The following is a 17,435-nucleotide window of genomic DNA, read 5'->3' as shown; positions in this document are numbered from 1 at the left end:
GGAAGATGTGTTGAAGTCTGATGGGGCTGGTAAGCAGCTGTGCTGGCATCCAGGCAGAGCATCCCGCCTGGGTCCAGACAAAGAGATCCCCGATGCCCACCCACAGTCCTGCACACAACCCAAACACACAAAAGCACCAGAAAAAAACCCAAAGGGAGAAATCCCAGCTTCCCTTTGACAGCTTTCACTGGGGCTGCCTGTTTGTTAACTCCTCCTGTTCTTATCTGGAAAAGCCTCAGTGACTAGTGGAAAAAGAACGAACAATAGAGAGAGTTATTGAAAAATGAATAACCCAGGGTTATACAAACAAACACACCTGATCACAAATCCCAGGCTAACACGGCAGCTTCAAAAGTTAAAGAAATAAATGCAGATAAAGCAATTGGAATAAGAAAATGTAAGGAAAAAGCTGGGGTGGGATGGGACCCTTGTGCATCGGGGAGAGGGGATAGGAGGCAAGAGATGGAGCAAAAGCAGAGATTAGTTTGGACTGGGACTGTGTGAGCAGTTTGCAAAGCCCCGTTTCAGCAAAACGCATGGGTAGCTCTGTCATTTTTGGATTGCAGCTTCAGGAAAATGAAGTTAAAAAAAAACCCCAAACCAACAAACTATTGAAAGAGATTGCAAAAGTTTTGGTTCAAATGTAGTCCGGCTTTTTGAAATTGCAGCCTAAGCCCCACCTCCACACACCCATCCCCACCTCCCAGCTGGAAAGTAAAAGTGGTGAATGGCCTCAGCAGCTGCTGTCGGAGGAAAACTTTTGGTTTTGCTCCCAGTGCGGTGGGATTGGGATCCAGAGAGTCCTGAAATTGTGAGTATGGCAGCACCATCGCTGCGAGGAGGTGCTGAGGATGACTCCGGTCGGGATCTGCCTCCGGGCTGCAGGATGGGTTGAGGGCTCGGTAGATGTGAACTTTCTCACGCCGCTTTTCCCTGTGTCGTTTTGCAAGAGTCTTCGAACTTGTTTGTCTCAGGAGCTGGATTTTTCCAGCAGCTTAAAAGATAAAGGGGGGGAAAAAAAAAAAAGAGAAATTACAAAAGTTCTTCACTGAGCTTTCTGCACGTGTATTTCGTCGCTTACCCTCTGCTTGTGCTTATTTATTGGAGTCTTTTTTTTTTTTTTTTTTCCCCAGTAATGTAGTTCTACTTTTTTTCTCCCTTTCCAGGGACTTTTCCCAACCTCTGAGGCTGCCACGGTTGGTTTCTCTTACAGTTTTTCTTCTTCTTTTTTGGCAATGCCTCTTCTCACCTCAGGTCTTGACGGGCTTTTGGGGTGGATGCCAGGCAGGTGTGGACCTGACCCATCCCTGGGCTGGCACAGGGTTGGTGTCACACAGGGACCTTGGCCAAACCCAAGGTTTTCCAGCAGTGCGTGGCTTGGGAGAAGAACCTATTCAAAGCAGGATCACTGTGCTGGTCAGAAAAAGCTGATGGGACCTCCCGGCTCAGAGAAAATTGGTGGCAGGGAGTGGTAAAGGGTTAATGCTGGGTAGGGAAAAGTCTTTGTGCAGCTCTGTGAAGATGCCAACAGCCCAGTGACCAGGGTGATGGGTTGCATCCTTTTATTTGTTATGTGCATTTTCTGCTGGGGCTTAGCCTGGGAACAAGCCCGGGGCTGAGCTGCCACCTCCACCTGCTCCTGCCTGTGTTCTGATGGGTTTTCCTTAGCTGGACCTCAGGTGAAGCAGGTTTCTCGGTTTCTCCTGGGTCATGATGGGTGGACCTGGTGTTTCCCTTAAAGCGGCCGATGCTTAAAGCCTTGGAGGTGGGAGTCAGCTGTGGTACCAACCTGTCCTCCCTGAAAACCCTGAGTTTTAACACTTAAGAGGTGAGATTAAATGCTGGAAAAAGAGGGTGTTATGCCCAAGGCTCTCTGCAATGTGGGTGTGTGGATGCAACCTGGAACTCTTATATTTCTGGTGTTTTCAGGCAATTGCTGAGTCAGAAGGAGAACAAGTGTGCTGGGAGCAGCTGAGGGAGCTGGGGGTTCAGCTGGAGAACAGGAGCTGAGGGGAGACCTTCTGATCTCTGACCTGCCTGAAAGGAGCTTGGAGCCAGGGGGGTCGGGCTCTGCTCCCCAGGAACAAGCGCCAGGAGCAGAGGAAACGGCCTCAAGTTGCGCCAGGGGAGGTTGAGGTTGGATGTGGGGAACAATTTCTTGCCCAAAGGGCTGTGGGGCATTGGAACAGGCTGCCCAGGGCAGTGCTGGAGTCACCATCCCTGGAGGGGTTGGACAGACGGACATGAGGTTCTCAGGGACATGGGACGGTGCCAGGGGTGGGGGAACGTTTGGACTCGATGATCTTGAGGGGCTTTTCCAACCCAAATGATTCTATGATTCTATGATCTCATGATCCCTCCCTCACTCCTGTATCACCTGGATACGTGTCTGAGGCACCTTTTCACCGTGTCCATGGGTTGACAGCCATGCCATGGACTTTCTCCAGCTGGAACTCCTGCAATGCATTGGGAAACAGGTGGGATCTCTAGACCATGACGCTATCAGGTCCTGCTGCTTTGTGTCCAACCGGAGAAGGCTCCCAGCTCTTCACTGCTGTTCTTAGTGCTCCAGGTCCACGACAAAAAGGAAAATGCCAGTCAAGGACGTTGTAGTAAATCAAAGAACGAGGGCAAATAGAGCAAAAGAAGAGATAGTCAGGGCTGGTTATGAGCAGCACCAGGGATACCCAGCCATAAAAAAAGGCCAGAGTTGAGCTGCTTCAGGAGCTTATCAATATTCCAGTCTATATTTGACTCTACTAGCTGTGTATTATAACCTTACATAGCATCTGTTCGAGGCAGTGCAGCTCACCCACGGTTGCTGGTACGGCTCCAGCAGGCAACGTAGCTTCCTTTATCCAACCTCCCATCAGTATCAGATTCCTCACCAGTGCTCCAAGCCGTATCGATTCCCTCCAAAGGGCCTTTTATCAGTTGCGTGCAGAAATTTCATGACTGCATTTTTTTTTCTCTCACTCGCTGTGTTGGTCTACGGTGTCTTGTGCTCAGGCAGAAGATGCCAGAAAGGTGAAATGTGTTAGAAAGGAGCGTTGCCTCCCCATCCATCGTGGCATCCATCTGCTCTGCCATCCGCTAAGAGGCAGTAGCTGTTGAAAAATGTGTAGTCTGAACAAAGTTTTACCCCCATCTTGTTTGAACAGACACGTATAAACCTGTGCTCCTGCTTCATCCAGTTCCCTCATAAAGCTTCTGAAGGGCTTTTGGGGGAACCACTGGCATCAAGTTGGCGGTGAGAGCCCTCCTGACTCCCAGCCTTTCTGGCTGTTATTTAATATTTAGTTATTTTGCAATGCGCTCTAATTTATCTTCATTTTTCCCTCCTACTCTTCCAGTTTTCTTGCCTTTGCCAGCCGTGCTGCTGGGTGTGGGTGGGATTTCCAGTCTCTGAAATGTTTAATCCTGTTTCACATGAGTGTTCCTAACCCAGCTTTGCTGAGCTCCTGGGTTTGCTGCCTCGTCCACAGCAGCCCAGGCGTCTCTGGGGACCTTGGTCTGGTCAAAAATAGATCCCAACATGTTTTCTTTGTTATTCCTGGCTCCCAGTTTGGTCCCAGTGCTTCCCTGGGCATACTGGTACTGGTTCGTCAGCACATCCCAGCTTTATTCTGAACTTTCTGCATATGCTTGAGCCACCTCACGGATTAAATATTTGGTGTTTTGAGCTGTTACCTGGATAAATGTGGACTTGAGGTATGTCTTGGGAGCCTCATTACTCATCTCAGCACCTGCCCCCGCAGGCTTTGAAAATGTTAATTTTCAAAAGAAATGGAGGCAGCAGCGTGAGGTGCTGCAAAGCTGCGAGCGAGGTGGGGAATTTCTGGCTTGAAACTTGATTCAAATGCTGCAAGGCTCTGAAATATAGACATAAGGGTATATATACACTCCAGGAGAGATTGATAGTGGGTGGCTGGCTGGAGAAACCCCAGGACAAGATTTCTGCCAGGGTTGCAGGAGAGGACTTGACACCGGCTGGGTGCTGGGCTGCAGACAGGCAGCTCATCTGGGGCCAGATGTGGCTCCAGCTGCAGGTCTGGGGACTTCCAGCGAACGATCTCCTTTTTTCACTGGTCTTCCTTGATCCATTGGGGCGTTCCAGCCCGTACCTGCTCTCGGGGTGAGCAGGAGATGCTTCTTCCAAAGGGTGTAAGAAAACCTGGCAGCAAAAAGAAAAGAAGTAATATCCCTCCACAGTAAAGACGACTTTCTGCAGTCCATTAATATTAAATAATGGAAGAATGACTTTTAGTTGTGATGGGAACTAATTCCCCCTTCTACCCGAAATACCCCGATGGCTTCGCTGGGCCGGGTCTTGCTCCAGCGCTTGTCCTTGTCCCAGCATCGCCCCGTAATGTCACCAACTCTCTTCTACCCTCAGTATTTCCTCACGGGTGTTTACAACCAGCTCCTCTCCGTGTCTCTTTTGCTGGCTAAGGAAGTTTTTTTCACTTCTCCTAATCTCTACTCTCAGTTCCCTGTTCATCGTAGCAGCATTTCTCTGCACCTGCCCTCCGAGCAATCCCTCTCGCGTGCGGGTGGCCGGCACCATTCCCAGCTCCCAGTGAAGCAAATCTTACTAGTTTTCCCAAGATGTTTTGGGGATGCTTTGATTGCTAATCTGTGGCTTAGTCTGGAGGGAGCAAAGAGTTGCCCTTGAATATCCCATGGAAATAAATGAGTAGGAAGCAAATGTGTGTAGGTGCTCCTCACACAATACTCAGCATCAGCGTGGGGGATCAGGTCCATGGTCCTGGGAAGACTACATGTGCAGGTGTAAAATTCTCATTTTGAGGTTTTTTCAGAAGTTATAGATAATATATAGCAGGCAACATCTGGATTTCTCCAGGAAGACTGTGCTCCAGGGAGCTATTGGGGCTTTCACTCAGGATGCCTGTGTGAGACACGAGGCTTTTGCAGCGTCTCCTGCTCTTCATTTTGCAATAGCTTCCTCTTCAAAAAGTTAGTTTTTCTCATCAGAGTGTGTCTGCATCCATCAGGCGCTGGAGCCCCTCTGGCCGCTGCCTTTTTGTCGCTTTTATACCTTTCTTCCAACTCCTCCTTGCGAACGGTGCTGCAAAATCTCACAGCTCTTTAGAAATACTCAGCAAAAAGCCAATATTTTCCTCAGTTTCATTCCTGTCCAAGCATCAGTAAAGCACAGAGGAGAAAAATTATCAGGGAGATATTTATGATGCATGAAAACCCCAAATTAGAAAAACTCTGGTTTGCGACCACCTTCCTTCAGTCTCCTTTCGGCAGATGTTTCTCTATAGACTCGAGCAGCATGTCTATGGGAAGGCAGGTCCTCCTGAAAAAAAGGGCTTTTCATACTTAATTTGTTGTTTTTCCTCCTACTGCTGCTTGGAGCGGGGAGTATTTCCCTGCCAAACACACAGGAGGTGGTGCTAAAATAGAAAATCCCCACTGAGGACACAAGTCATGACTTTTCCGTAGTACACACCACATCTGTTCTTCCCCCCTGCTCAGCATCTGGCAGGGTCCAGAACAGAAGGCGAACTTTTTTGTTCAATGTATTGCAAAAAAAATCTTAACAGAGAATGAGTAAAACTTGCAAAGCTGTGAGATTCCTGTCTGGCAAATGTCTTGAATACCCTTGAGCGGAACTTAGTTCACCCGCAGCACAAACTGCCAGCACAAGCAAGCCCAAAGTTCACGTGGGGAGAAACAAGGGCAGGAATTGCACTGAGGTTTAACGAGATGTTGGTTTTGCAAGGAGTGGGATGGATCCCGCGAGAGCTTGGGAAGTAACAGGAGAAAGATGGAGAGTGGGGGTTCTTTGGGGATAGCAGACCCCGACATCTCTAGAGCTCTGGGCAGCCTTTGAAAATGAAACTGTGCAAATTACTCGTGTCATTATGCAATTCCCAGCCTTGCTGCTTATGTAACTGGCTGAGATTGGGGACCTCAGCTGCAACATCTTGCCTGTAATCTCTTCCCTCTGTGTTCCGAGTCACTTTTGCTCTTGGGACACTTTGTCCTCTTGCAGGCGAGGTCAACCCAACCCATGCGATGGACGCCGTCTTCTTCCCAAGAATGTATGATGATGGCAGTCACCACCATGAAGGTCATCCAGCACCCAGGGACAGTCCCCAAGCCAGGCTTATGGCTCTGGTGGCCTTGATCTGCAGAGTTGCAGGGCAGCTTCATGCTCTCTCAGTGATGACCACCCAAAAGCAACCCATTTTTTTTCAGTGCAGAGACGTCCTCCCTTTTATCCTGACAGAGTGGTGAGAGCCTGTCCCAGGTTGGCCAGAGAGGTGGTGGCTGAACCATCCCTGGAGACATCCCAGGCCAGGCTGGACGGGGCTCTGAGCAACCTGAGCTGGTGCAGATGTCCTTGCTCATGGCAGGGGGGGCACTGGGGAGCTGTGAAGGTCCCTTCCAACCTAAACCCTTTTGTGATTCTATGATTCTATGATTCTTCTGTTGTCCATAGAGTGGGCCATGGAAGTGATGGTCTCTGTTGACTGCAGGCATAGTCCAGGAGATGGTCCAGATGTCCCCAGTGCAGAGGTAGGGTCAGGTGCACCCCACAGCTACGTGACAGCACCCACAGCTCCAGCTCCTCCACATTGGCCTTTTGCAGTGCCTCGTCTCCATGGGGGATGATGTGAGAGCTCCCCTCTCTATTTCGGTATCGCCAGGTGGGCTCTGACCCCCTCACCGCATCATGGAGCAGGTGAGGACCCCTCCAAGAAGGTCGCTTGCTTCCAGCATCTGTCAGAAACTGCTGGGTTGAGCAGGGAGGTCTGGGAGACCCCACCAAAAAAACTGGGAGAAGGGCTTCACCCTGCCCAAGTCAGAGCGGGTCAGGGACCTCCAGAGAGCACCCAGTCCTGCCCTGCAACTGGTGCCCCTGTCTCATCGCCCATGGTTGTGTTTCATGTGTTTCAACATCAATTTTCTCTTTTTTCTAGTCTTTTAACTTCTCAGTAACAGATCTCCTTGTGCTTTGCTTCTTGTGGGGTTTCTGGGATGTGTCATCCCTGACACATTTCTCATTACAAAGAACCACCGAGCTGGGCTGATCTCATTTTCACTTTCTTTTTGCTGGTTGGTGCAAGATGGAAACAGCATTTAGGCATATCTACGCATCCCTTTTATTTCTCAGTCCTTTCTCAGGCAGGGAATGATTTGTATACACTGTTTTTTTCCTTCTCTTGTATTATAAAGCATCTTTGCACCCCCATTTTCCAAGTCAGCTTCCCATTTAACACAGGCATGCTCATAAATACACACACTGACACTATTCCAGTTTTACCGCCGGTGGATGAAAATTATCTAGAAATTCAGCAGAAGGAAGACAAATTACGGGATATTTGCTGGCATTTTGTCTTCCCTGCTGGGATTTAATTTGCTGTGTTACATTCGCGGTTATTTACTCAAGCTCTGCTGAGCCCAGCATGTGTTTTTCTTTGTTCAGCTAACAGGAGCCGTGCTGCTATTAATAAAGTCATCATGACAGATTTGTGTCCTTGGGAATAGGATGGTGTCACCAAGCTTGGTCCCCTGTTATCATAGCCAGGACCATTGCGCAAGTTCCAGAGAAACGGAGAGGTTTTGGGGTAATTCTGCTGCCCAGGGATCAAAGAAAGGACAGCGTGGGGACAAGTGGAGCATCTTAATCTGCACTGCAAATCTTTATGAGATTATCTGTTTGAATTCTGTGCATATGGGGGTTATTCCCCAGATTTTAGCCTCCCACTTTGCCACTTTGCAGGTCACTGACTCCTGGGAGCGGTCATGTCGTACAAGCAAGGCTGTAATTAATGGCGATATTTTATCATAGCCTGATGGCATCAGTTACTGTGGGACTGACCTGCTGGTGCATCCAAGCTCAGCTTCCTGTACCCACAACACCCAGGGCGTGTTGTACTAGGTTCTACTGTCCCAAATGATTCTGTGACCCAGGTTAGAAATGTGGAAAAAATGGGGCTCTGAGGGAAAATCCTTCATCTGCAGCTGAAGGAATAATATCAGCTGATGGCTCTGTAGCACTAGGCACCTTTGCTCTCTGAACAACCACCCATCCATCACCTTCCCCGAAGTCTATGAGTAAAACCTGTGGGTGCTTGGTAGGTGCTGGTTGGGGTCCTGCTGCATGAGCTGCTCCGCTGAGCACCTGCACTGAGAACATCATCTCCGGGATGTCACCCTTGGTGACACCTGGTCACCCCTGCACCTCCTAGACTCCTAAACACTGCTCTTGAGCATCGAGAGTCCCTCTGAGTTTGGCAGGAGAAGCAATTTTGCTGGAGAGTTTACTCGTAGGTGTATAAGGAAACAATTTTCTGCTTCGTCAGGGTGCAGCGCTGGCTTTAAAGGGCTTTGTCTTTGGGTTAGTGACACCGCTTACGGTCACAGATCCTGCCACCTCTGCCTGTCACCCTCTGTCCCAGCTGTCACCATCCTCTCGGTGGCTGTGTCTCCCAGGCAAATGAATTTCACGCTCTTGTGGTTCGGGGGAGAAAATGTGAAATGCACCACTGAGAGCTCCAACGGAGCAGCATTCGGCATCGTAAATATCTCGCTGGGCTGAGATCACGCCTCTCCCCTCTGATGATGTGTGTGGATGAATAAAGCTGTGTCGGAGCGATGGGTACAGCTCTGCACGAGAGAGCAGGGCAGAAATTTCAGGTCTGGCTGCAGCGTCTTCTTGGCTGTGGGACTTTACTCCCCACAGTCGAGGAGGAGAAAGGAAGACGAACAGCCATGTGTTGGGATGAAGATGCTCAGAGGGGTTTCCCAGAACAGAATTGTGTCATCGGGGCTGGTCTGTGAGATACTGAGATGTGAAGATGCGGAGCAGACACTGGCTGAGTTGTCTTTAGTTGCCATCCATGGTGAAGACCATCCCAGAAGGAGGAGACCCCAGCTGCTAAGGCGTGTTAATCGGGAGGTGTTCAGGGAGAAATGTGCCTTTGCCATTGCTCCTTGCCCCACTGTTGTGTTTCTTAGGCATCCCATCCCATCCCATCCCTGTGTGGGTCAAGTTCATCCCCTTTGGTCAGCGAGAGGCCATCAGCTCACCAAGCAGGCTTCCAGTGGCCATGTTGTCCTGATTAGTGTCTTACAAGGAAGAGCTGACTGAAGTTAAGCTCCAGCTTTGCGGAATTGTCCCATCACCATCACCAGTAGACCAACATGCAGAAACCATGTCTCTGAGGCTGGCTGGGAAGGTCTCAGGAAGGAGGAGGGATGTTGTCAGGTTGTCCTCGGGTCTGAAAGGAGCTCAGAGCATCCTCTGCCCTCGTTCCTGCAGGCAGAGATTTGCCTGTGGCCCCGGCAACATTCTTCAACCACCCCAGCCCTCTAAACGTAGAATCAGAATCACAGAATCATTTTGGTTGGAAAAGACCCTCAAGAACATCAAGTCCAACCATTCCCCCACCCCTGGCACCGCCTCATGTCCTGAGAACCTCATGTCCGTCTGTCCAGCCCCTCCAGGGATGGTGACTCCAGCACTGCCCTGGGCAGCCTGTTCCAATGCCCCACAGCCCTTTGGGGAAGAAATTGTTCCCCACATCCAACCTCAGCCTCCCCCGGCGCAACTTGAGGCCGTTTCCTCTGGTCCTGGCGCTTGTTCCTGGGGAGCAGAGCCCGACCCCCCCTGGCTCCAAGCTCCTTTCAGGCAGGTCAGAGATCAGAAGGTCTCCCCTCAGCTCCTGTTCTCCAGCTGAACCCCCAGCTCCCTCAGCCGCTCCCATCACCCTTGTGCTCCAGCCCCTTCCCCAGCTCCGTTCCCTTCTCTCAACTCGGTCCATCATTCCCCAGCTGACAAACAGCAGCCTCTAACACTCATTAAGCACATTGTATAGTCACAATATGCTGTGCAAACACAACCTAATTGCTCTCGGCTAGCTAATTAACATAGGTCGGTCGGCTGGTCATTTTGGACTTGTGTTTGTACGTGGTGCTGGCGTTGCTGCATCCACAGCATCTGCAAGAGCCTGGTCTGGAGATTCCAGGGTTAGATCCTCCTTTACGATGCTGCAGACAGGGTATCGCTGCTTGCAAAAAGGCTTTGCAAAATGCTTTTCTGGGAAGGAGCTTACTCACCCAGACTTCACCCGTGTCCTGGGCTGCATCCCCAGCAGCGTGAGCAGCAGGTGGAGGGAGGGGATTCTGCCCCTCTGCTCCGCTCTGGGGAGACCCCCCTGCAGTGCTGGGCCAGCTCTGGGTCCTCAGCACAGGACACACATGGAGCTGCAGCTGTGAGAGGCTTAGAAGCTGCCCCTCGCCCCGCCACCCTGAAAAAAACCCTCTTTGGCTTAAAACCCTCTCTGTGTGTGGGGTGGGTGACCTTGGTCTGACACCCTTCTGGTGCGGTTTTGAGGAGGTTTGACCTGGGACGGGTGCTGGGCTGTGGGGGTTCTATGGAAGTCATGAGGCAGCCCAAGCTCTTGCAGCAGCATCTCAGCTCCTGCTTTATTGTTTAGGACAAAGTTCCTTGGAAGGCACAGCGGGGTGCAGCCTGCAGCCGTTGCAGGGAGGAGTGAGCAGGGCTCTTTGCAGCACCCTTTCCTCCCCGGCACGGATGAGGAACCGCAGAATCACAGGATGGTTTGTGTTGAAGGGACCTCCCCAGCTCCCCCAGTGCCCCCCCTGCCATGAGCAGGGACATCTGCACCAGCTCAGGTTGCTCAGAGCCCCGTCCAGCCTGGCCTGGGATGTCTCCAGGGATGGTTCAGCCACCACCTCTCTGGCCAACCTGGGACAGGCTCTCACCACCCTCAGGGCAACAATTTCTTCTTCACGTCCGGCCTGAATCTCCCTCCTGTAGTTTCAAACCATCACCCCTTGTTCTATCACAACAGGCCCTGCTCAAAAGTCTGTCCCCATCTTTCTCATCAGCCCCTTTTAAGTCCGCAAAGGCAGCACTAAGGTCTCCCCGGAGCCTTTTCTTTTCCAGGCTGAACGCTCCCAACTCAGCCTGTCAATAGCATGCTGCTATGTTCATGCATTTTTTTATTTAATCTATTTCGTCTTATCTGCCTTTTTATTTGGTCCGGTCATTGTCCTTTTTGCTGGATTGAAGCACTTTTCTGTTTTGTTTTATTCCTAATGAAGCATTGTGGATCAACAATATCTATATGCAATAGGTTATTCTCATTTTTAACTGCTGGCAACCTGTGCAGCATTTCAGATCTCTGCCAAATGTGTTTCCTCCCCGGGTCTTTCAGCCATTCACACCCCTTCCTTCTTTCATCGGCAGTAATACTGAAATAAGAGTAGGAAACCTCACTGAAGGTGTCCATGGTGGGATGGAGTCAGATGTGGCCGTGCATCCTCAGCCACCAGCTGCTGACAGATGATACGGGTCATCCTTAATGCAAAGAACAACCCTGGAGAAAGAAAAAATGAGTTTTTCCATGGTGGTCTGGGAAATTTGGGGTGATTATGGTGCACAGCAAAGGGTGAGGGGCTTTTAGACCCTGCTTGGTCAGGGATTAGCGAAAACATTTCTACCAGTGCTTTCTACCATTCTCTTCTACCAAGATGACTATGTAGGAAAGAGGTTGGACTAATTCCAGGCGTGGTATCTTCCTGGACACCTTGAAGGGTTAAAGGATGCACACATTTAAAGGAGGACGTGGAAAGGATGGGCAGGGGCACCAAAATACTCCTGGAGACCACGTGATTTGTTGTTTGTACATCTATTTAAGTGCATTTTTTGTTGAGGAGGGCGGGCAAAGACATGGAATTGTAGAATCATAGAATGTCCTGAGTTGGAAGCGACCCACGAGGATCACTGAGTCCAACTCCTGTCCCTGCATATAACAACCCCATAGTTCACATCATGTGTCAGAGCGAAATTAAAACATTAATATAGTCAACCAGGGAAAGAAGGGTGTTAAGCCTGCAACGGATACCAGCTCCATGAACAAACCCATGCCTTGAAATCCAGGCTCAGACTCCTTTTTGTTTCCTCCCTTGCTACCCCAGAACGATTTTCTTCCCCCTATGCCTCTCCTGAGCTTTCAAGAGGCTCCAGCAGCAAAGTCATTAGCTGTAAATAATTAATCACAGCTCTGCTCCCAGAGACAGGAAATATTGGATGCCATGGTCTGGAGACAGGCGGGTGCTTTTTCTCTTGCACTGCTTAACCCTCTAGAGGTTCAGAGGAGCTTTTCATGGATGCTTTAATTTACGATCGAATTTACTTTATTGATCCCATCCTGTATTTCGTCGGAGCAATATCTCGTCTCTTGAAATGGGGCTGAGGGCAGCAATCGTTTTTTGCAGAGGATGCTGTGGAGCTTGTAACTCAGCGGCGTGCAGGTCTCTGCTTGAATTTACCTCTCCTGCAAGCTGCACTTAAGGGTGGTATAAATACCACAGTTAAGACAGTCTCCTCTTGGTAGAATTTACATCAGCCCGTGCATTTGTTAATTTGTTTGTGGCTACGGTACTTGCTCCTTCGCCTCTCATCATGGGGGAAATAGAATAACACAGAATAATAATGTAAAGCCTTTCACCCCATTTGCCGTAGAGCTTGCAGAAGCCGCTGAGATGGAAACATCTATCAGAGTGCACTGAACAACAAGCTGAAGCCTAATGGGTTTAACGTGCCTCCAAACAATGCAGCTTCCTGAGCGGGAAGTCTGGGGACTAAAAACCCAACAAAGACATCATCCTCCCCCACATCATTCACCCCACAGATGTGGCTGGTGAGAAGGGAGGAGGGCCACCAGGTCCGAAGGGAAGGAGGCCAATGGTGCAGGGATGGGGATGCTGGCTATCCACTGATCTGTATTTCTTTGCGTGGTTAAACATAGGTGGTGGTTGGGAGCCAGAGAGCAAGCGAGGAAGGATTCTTCCAGGGGAGGTACAGAAACCCTGCGGGTAAAAATGAGAGGCAGGAAAAAGAAATTTAGAGCAGCCCCCAGGAGAAGGACTTGGGGGTGCTGGGGGTGAAAGATTGGCCATGAGCCGCAACGTGCGCTTGCAGCCCAGAAATCCACCCGTGTCCTGGGCTGCATCCCCAGCAGCGTGAGCAGCAGGTGGAGGGAGGGGATTCTGCCCCTCTGCTCCGCTCTGGGGAGACCCCCCTGCAGTGCTGGGCCAGCTCTGGGTCCTCAGCACAGGACACACATGGAGCTGCTGGAGAGGGGCCAGAGGAGCCCCAGAAATGACCCGAGGCTGGAACAGCTCTGCTGGGAGGACAGGCTGAGAGAGCTGGGCTGTTCAGCTGGAGAAGAGAAGCTCTGGGGAGACCTTAGTGCAGCCTTTCTGGACTTAAAAGGGGCTGAGAAGAAAGATGGGGACAGACTTTTGAGCAGGGCCTGTTGTGATAGGACAAGGGGTGATGGTTTGAAACTAAAGGAGGGAGATTCAGGCTGGACATGAGGAAGGAATTGTTGCCCTGAGGGTGGTGAGAGCCTGTCCCAGGTTGGCCAGAGAGGTGGTGGCTGAACCATCCCTGGAGACATCCCAGGCCAGGCTGGACGGGGCTCTGAGCAACCTGAGCTGGTGCAGATGTCCCTGCTCATGGCAGGCGTGGGACTGGATGAATGGGGAAGGTCCCTTCAACCCAAAATATTCTGTGATTCTATGATTCTACGAAAGGAGGGTCTAACCCATCAGAGAGCCAGTGTATGGAGGGATGGAGAAGGGCTTGTTGAGCCCTCCTCTTGCAGGTAGGAGGTGCCTGTGCCTCCTGCCTCTGACCCTGTAGAGGAGTCCCAAAAACCCACCTTCATTTAGGCAGAGCAGTGGTTGTATATAACCAGACAGTGTCTCCAAAACTGGTTGATGTCATGCGCACAATTCTGCATGCCATGCCCTGGTGTGACCATCAGCCCTGTGTGATGGGGAGCTAAAACCAGATACATACCACTTGGACTTGATGATCTTGAGAGTCTCTTCCAACCAGAATTATTTTATGATTCTATGATTCTATTTTATATATCAGCAAACGTGACCTCACCCACAGATGGTGAGCTTGGACTTGCCTTGGTGGGATCTTCATGTCTGGGCAGATCCCCCATACGTGGCTCCAGCACCATTCAAGGACTGAGCTGATGCCCATCTGGGTTTTTCCTCTCAACCCCTTTTCCCATCTCTTCAGTGCTGTGGGTATTTCTGACCTTCAACTACAGTGTCACCACGTAATGCACATCGCAAACATACCTAAGACAGCTTGATATAGGGCAATATATAATGTAGAGGCTGGATCCTGGTCTCAGTGGTGTCTAACCAAATCAGAGGAGCTGCTCTGGGTTTTGTGGAGCTGCACTGCCATGGGAAGGAGAATAAGGCTCATGGAGATTTGCACCAGCATAGTGGAGACCAGAGCCTGCCCCAGGCACTCTATGAAGACCCTGGGATGCACCTTGTGGCTGGAATTCAGGGTGGGATTAGGGGAGGTCCAGAGATCTGTTTACTAATTGAGATGGTCGGTGTAGGTGTGTGGTCGACACCAGACAAAAAGAAGCCAAGATGACTTCTGTGATTCAAGGATATGAAGAGGTTGATCAGGGCAATTAGAGTCCCATAGCTTGGGACAGTAAAAATTGTCCACCTTCCTCCTACTGGTATTGAAATGATTATTACAGGCTCACAGAATGCCTGAGGTTGGAAGGAACCTCTGGAGATCCTCCTGAAGAAGCCTAGCTGGCTTTCCTTGCCATGAGGGAGTGTTGCTGGTTTGTGTTCAACCCCAGATCCTTCTCTGCAGAACTGGTCAGTCCCCAGCCTGTGCTGGTGCCCGGGGTTGTTCCTCCCCAGGGACAGGACTTTGCACTTCTGGTTGAACTTCATGAGGTTCTCCAGCCCCTTGAGGTCTCTCTGGATGGCAGCGCAAACACTGTTGGCGCCAGCCACTTCTCCCAGTCTTTTGTCTCCTGCCAAGTGACTGAGGGTGCACTCTGCCCCGTCACCCAGGTCGTTGATAACGATGTTAAACAGTAATCATCCAGATAAGGTTTAAACAATATTGTCCTTTCTTATCATAGAATCATATAGTCATTTTGGTTGGAAGAGACCCTCAGGATCATTGAGTCCAACCATAACCCAGCCCTGGCACTGCCCCATGTCCTGAGAACCTCATGTCCGTCTGTCCAACCCCTCCAGGGATGGTGACTCCAGCACTGCCCTGGGCAGCCTGTTCCAATGCCCCACAGCCCTTTGGGGAAGAAATTGTTCCCCACATCCAACCTCAACCTCCCCTGGCGCAACTTGAGGCCGTTTCCTCTGGTCCTGGTGCTTGCTGAACAGCGTTGGCCCCGGTTAAACTCTGGTACGTCTGGGATTTGCGAATACGAGGGTCCTGGCCCAGCACTGCTTTGTTGCTTTGAAGTGAAATGATTGATAATTTTTAACCTCTCAGGTGGCCTGGTGACTAGCACTTTAGTGTTTTGCTTTGCTGCTTCGTTGCTTTGCAGAAGCAAAATGCTGAGAGAAAACGAAAAAAACCCAGGAATAATTAATAATTGCTTATGATGACCGTGTGCCTGCTGTGTGGGTGTTTGCAAAGCATGAGAGGACTTTGCTGTGCTGAGCAAGGCGAATTCAGGCAGAGCAACTTAGCATTGTGCTGAATGATTTATTTTGGCAGGCGGATAAAGCAGACCTGACAGAATGACAAGCACCGCTGCAAAGAGCAGCTACCCGGATCAGTCCCAGAAAACACTCTGCAGGAACCCATTTCTCAGTATCAAGGTAAATACTTCCTGCTTTCTATAATCCCCCCTTGGATTACTGGCCTGGTAAAGAGGAGTTTAGCTTTCTGCAGAAGGCGTTGATAGGATTTCTGTTTACAAAATGTGTTTGGAAATGGATGGGGTGCTCCCCACAGCAGATGGATGTGCAGACACCTCCACCCAAAAGCGAGCGGTGGGACGGAGATGTTGCAACGCAAGTTTAACTTTCAGATTCCGCAGTATTTAACTTCTGTCAGTGGAACTCCCGGAGCCCAAAGCAAATTGTCAAGAGAAACAAATCACAGATCTTCAAGAAGCCATGAGCCTTGGTCTTGTGGAAATGCTTTTTTATGGTATCCATGATAATTGCGTGTATGTAAAGGGGGCAACAGAGTGGGAGGAAAGGCAGAATTGATGCTCACTATTGGAGCTTAGCACACAGCAACCTGCAAATCTTTGGGTATTAGCCTCCATTGAAGCAAGGGCTGGCATCTAGTTGGCTTAAATCCTGCCCTTGCTTTAATTTGTTCACTGAAAACCTATGTCCTAAGCAATGATTCAGAACACACCCCCCTGCAATACCTCCTGCCCTTCCTGTAAGTTCACCCAGATCCTCTTGTTTTGCTGGTGGGTGTCTGGGGTCGTATAATAGAATCATTGAATATTTTGGGTTGAAGGGACCTTCCCCATTCATCCAGTGCCCCCCCTGCCATGAGCAGGGACATCTGCACCAGCTCAGGTTGCTCAGAGCCCCGTCCAGCCTGGCCTGGGATGTCTCCAGGGATGGTTCAGCCACCACCTCTCTGGCCAACCTGTTCCAGTATGCAGGGAGGTGGTTTCTCCATCTCTTCACCCAAGAGCTCTGCCAGGTCCAGTGCAGGCAACAAGATGAGTGGACTTCACTAAACCCTTTGGAGAAGGCCCGAAAGTTGGTTGTGGTGGTAACGGCAGGAGCTGGTGGTCACTTCTGCACAGCAGTGTGATGGTCAGAGGGTGCCCAGGGAAGGGAGAGGACCAGTTTGACTTGTTTAACGTAGATGTGAAGCCACATTTCCTCTGTCCTGGAGCACCCAAACCACCGAGTCATGGGGAGCTCTGGGTGAAGGTCCTTTTTTCTTCCCTTATCAAAGCTGGGAAGAGGTGTGAGGCTGGATGCAGAAGAAGCTGAGATCTTCTGGTGGTGTGGCCAGTGCTGCCTGTTTGGGATTAGCATCTTGATCTTGATCTTGCCAGCAGATATGCATGGCCTCTTGTGTCCTTCCCATGGTTGTGTTGGTGCCAAGGAGACTCCTCAGCTTGTTCCTTGCAGAGGAGGATCCATGATCCTTGGCTATGGAGGTGGTGGGGAATCCTTTTCTCTCTGTATAGTGCTAATGGCATTTTTTAAAAAGTCCCATGTAACGATAATGATCACAACACTTATGCAACTGGTGTTCTGCTGCAAGGTGCTATTGGAGAAGTGTGGCAACACACAAAAGAAAAAATGTGTAAACATTTAGATAAGACGAGCATCTGCAAAGTGGAAATAATAATCAGCGTTGAACACTGTGATGTTGGAAAAACCAAGTGCTCAGGCTGCGTCAGAATCAAGTTCATATTTCCATCTTCTTTTTCTTACAAAGAGGACGTTTCAGAAGTTTTGTGCTCTTCTTGTGCATCGCAAGGAAGCAGGAAACTAAAGCTGAGCCAGCTGTAGGTCTAGCTGGATGATAATTGTTATGTTCAATGGAGCATGTCGTTTGGCTTGTAAGC

The 17,435-nt window shown here is 50.1% G+C and overlaps 1 protein-coding gene across 1 annotated transcript in view; it reads left to right on the top strand.

Moving 5' to 3' along the window:
• Positions 1-725: 725 nt before the first annotated feature.
• SLCO2B1 (solute carrier organic anion transporter family member 2B1) overlaps positions 726-17,435 on the top strand; it is a 65,297-nt gene continuing 48,587 nt past the window's right edge. The window contains exons 1-2 of the mRNA XM_065642231.1: positions 726-811; positions 15,599-15,702. Of these exons, the coding sequence (XP_065498303.1) occupies positions 15,622-15,702 (81 nt within the window). The 5' untranslated portion in view covers positions 726-811; positions 15,599-15,621. The remainder of the gene's footprint in view (positions 812-15,598; positions 15,703-17,435) is intronic.

This window comes from Caloenas nicobarica, chromosome 1, assembly GCF_036013445.1.
Source record: "Caloenas nicobarica isolate bCalNic1 chromosome 1, bCalNic1.hap1, whole genome shotgun sequence".
Classification (NCBI taxonomy): Eukaryota; Metazoa; Chordata; class Aves; order Columbiformes; family Columbidae; genus Caloenas; species Caloenas nicobarica.
Note: the sequence above shows the minus strand (reverse complement) of the source record. Positions and strands in the feature narration are given on the sequence as shown.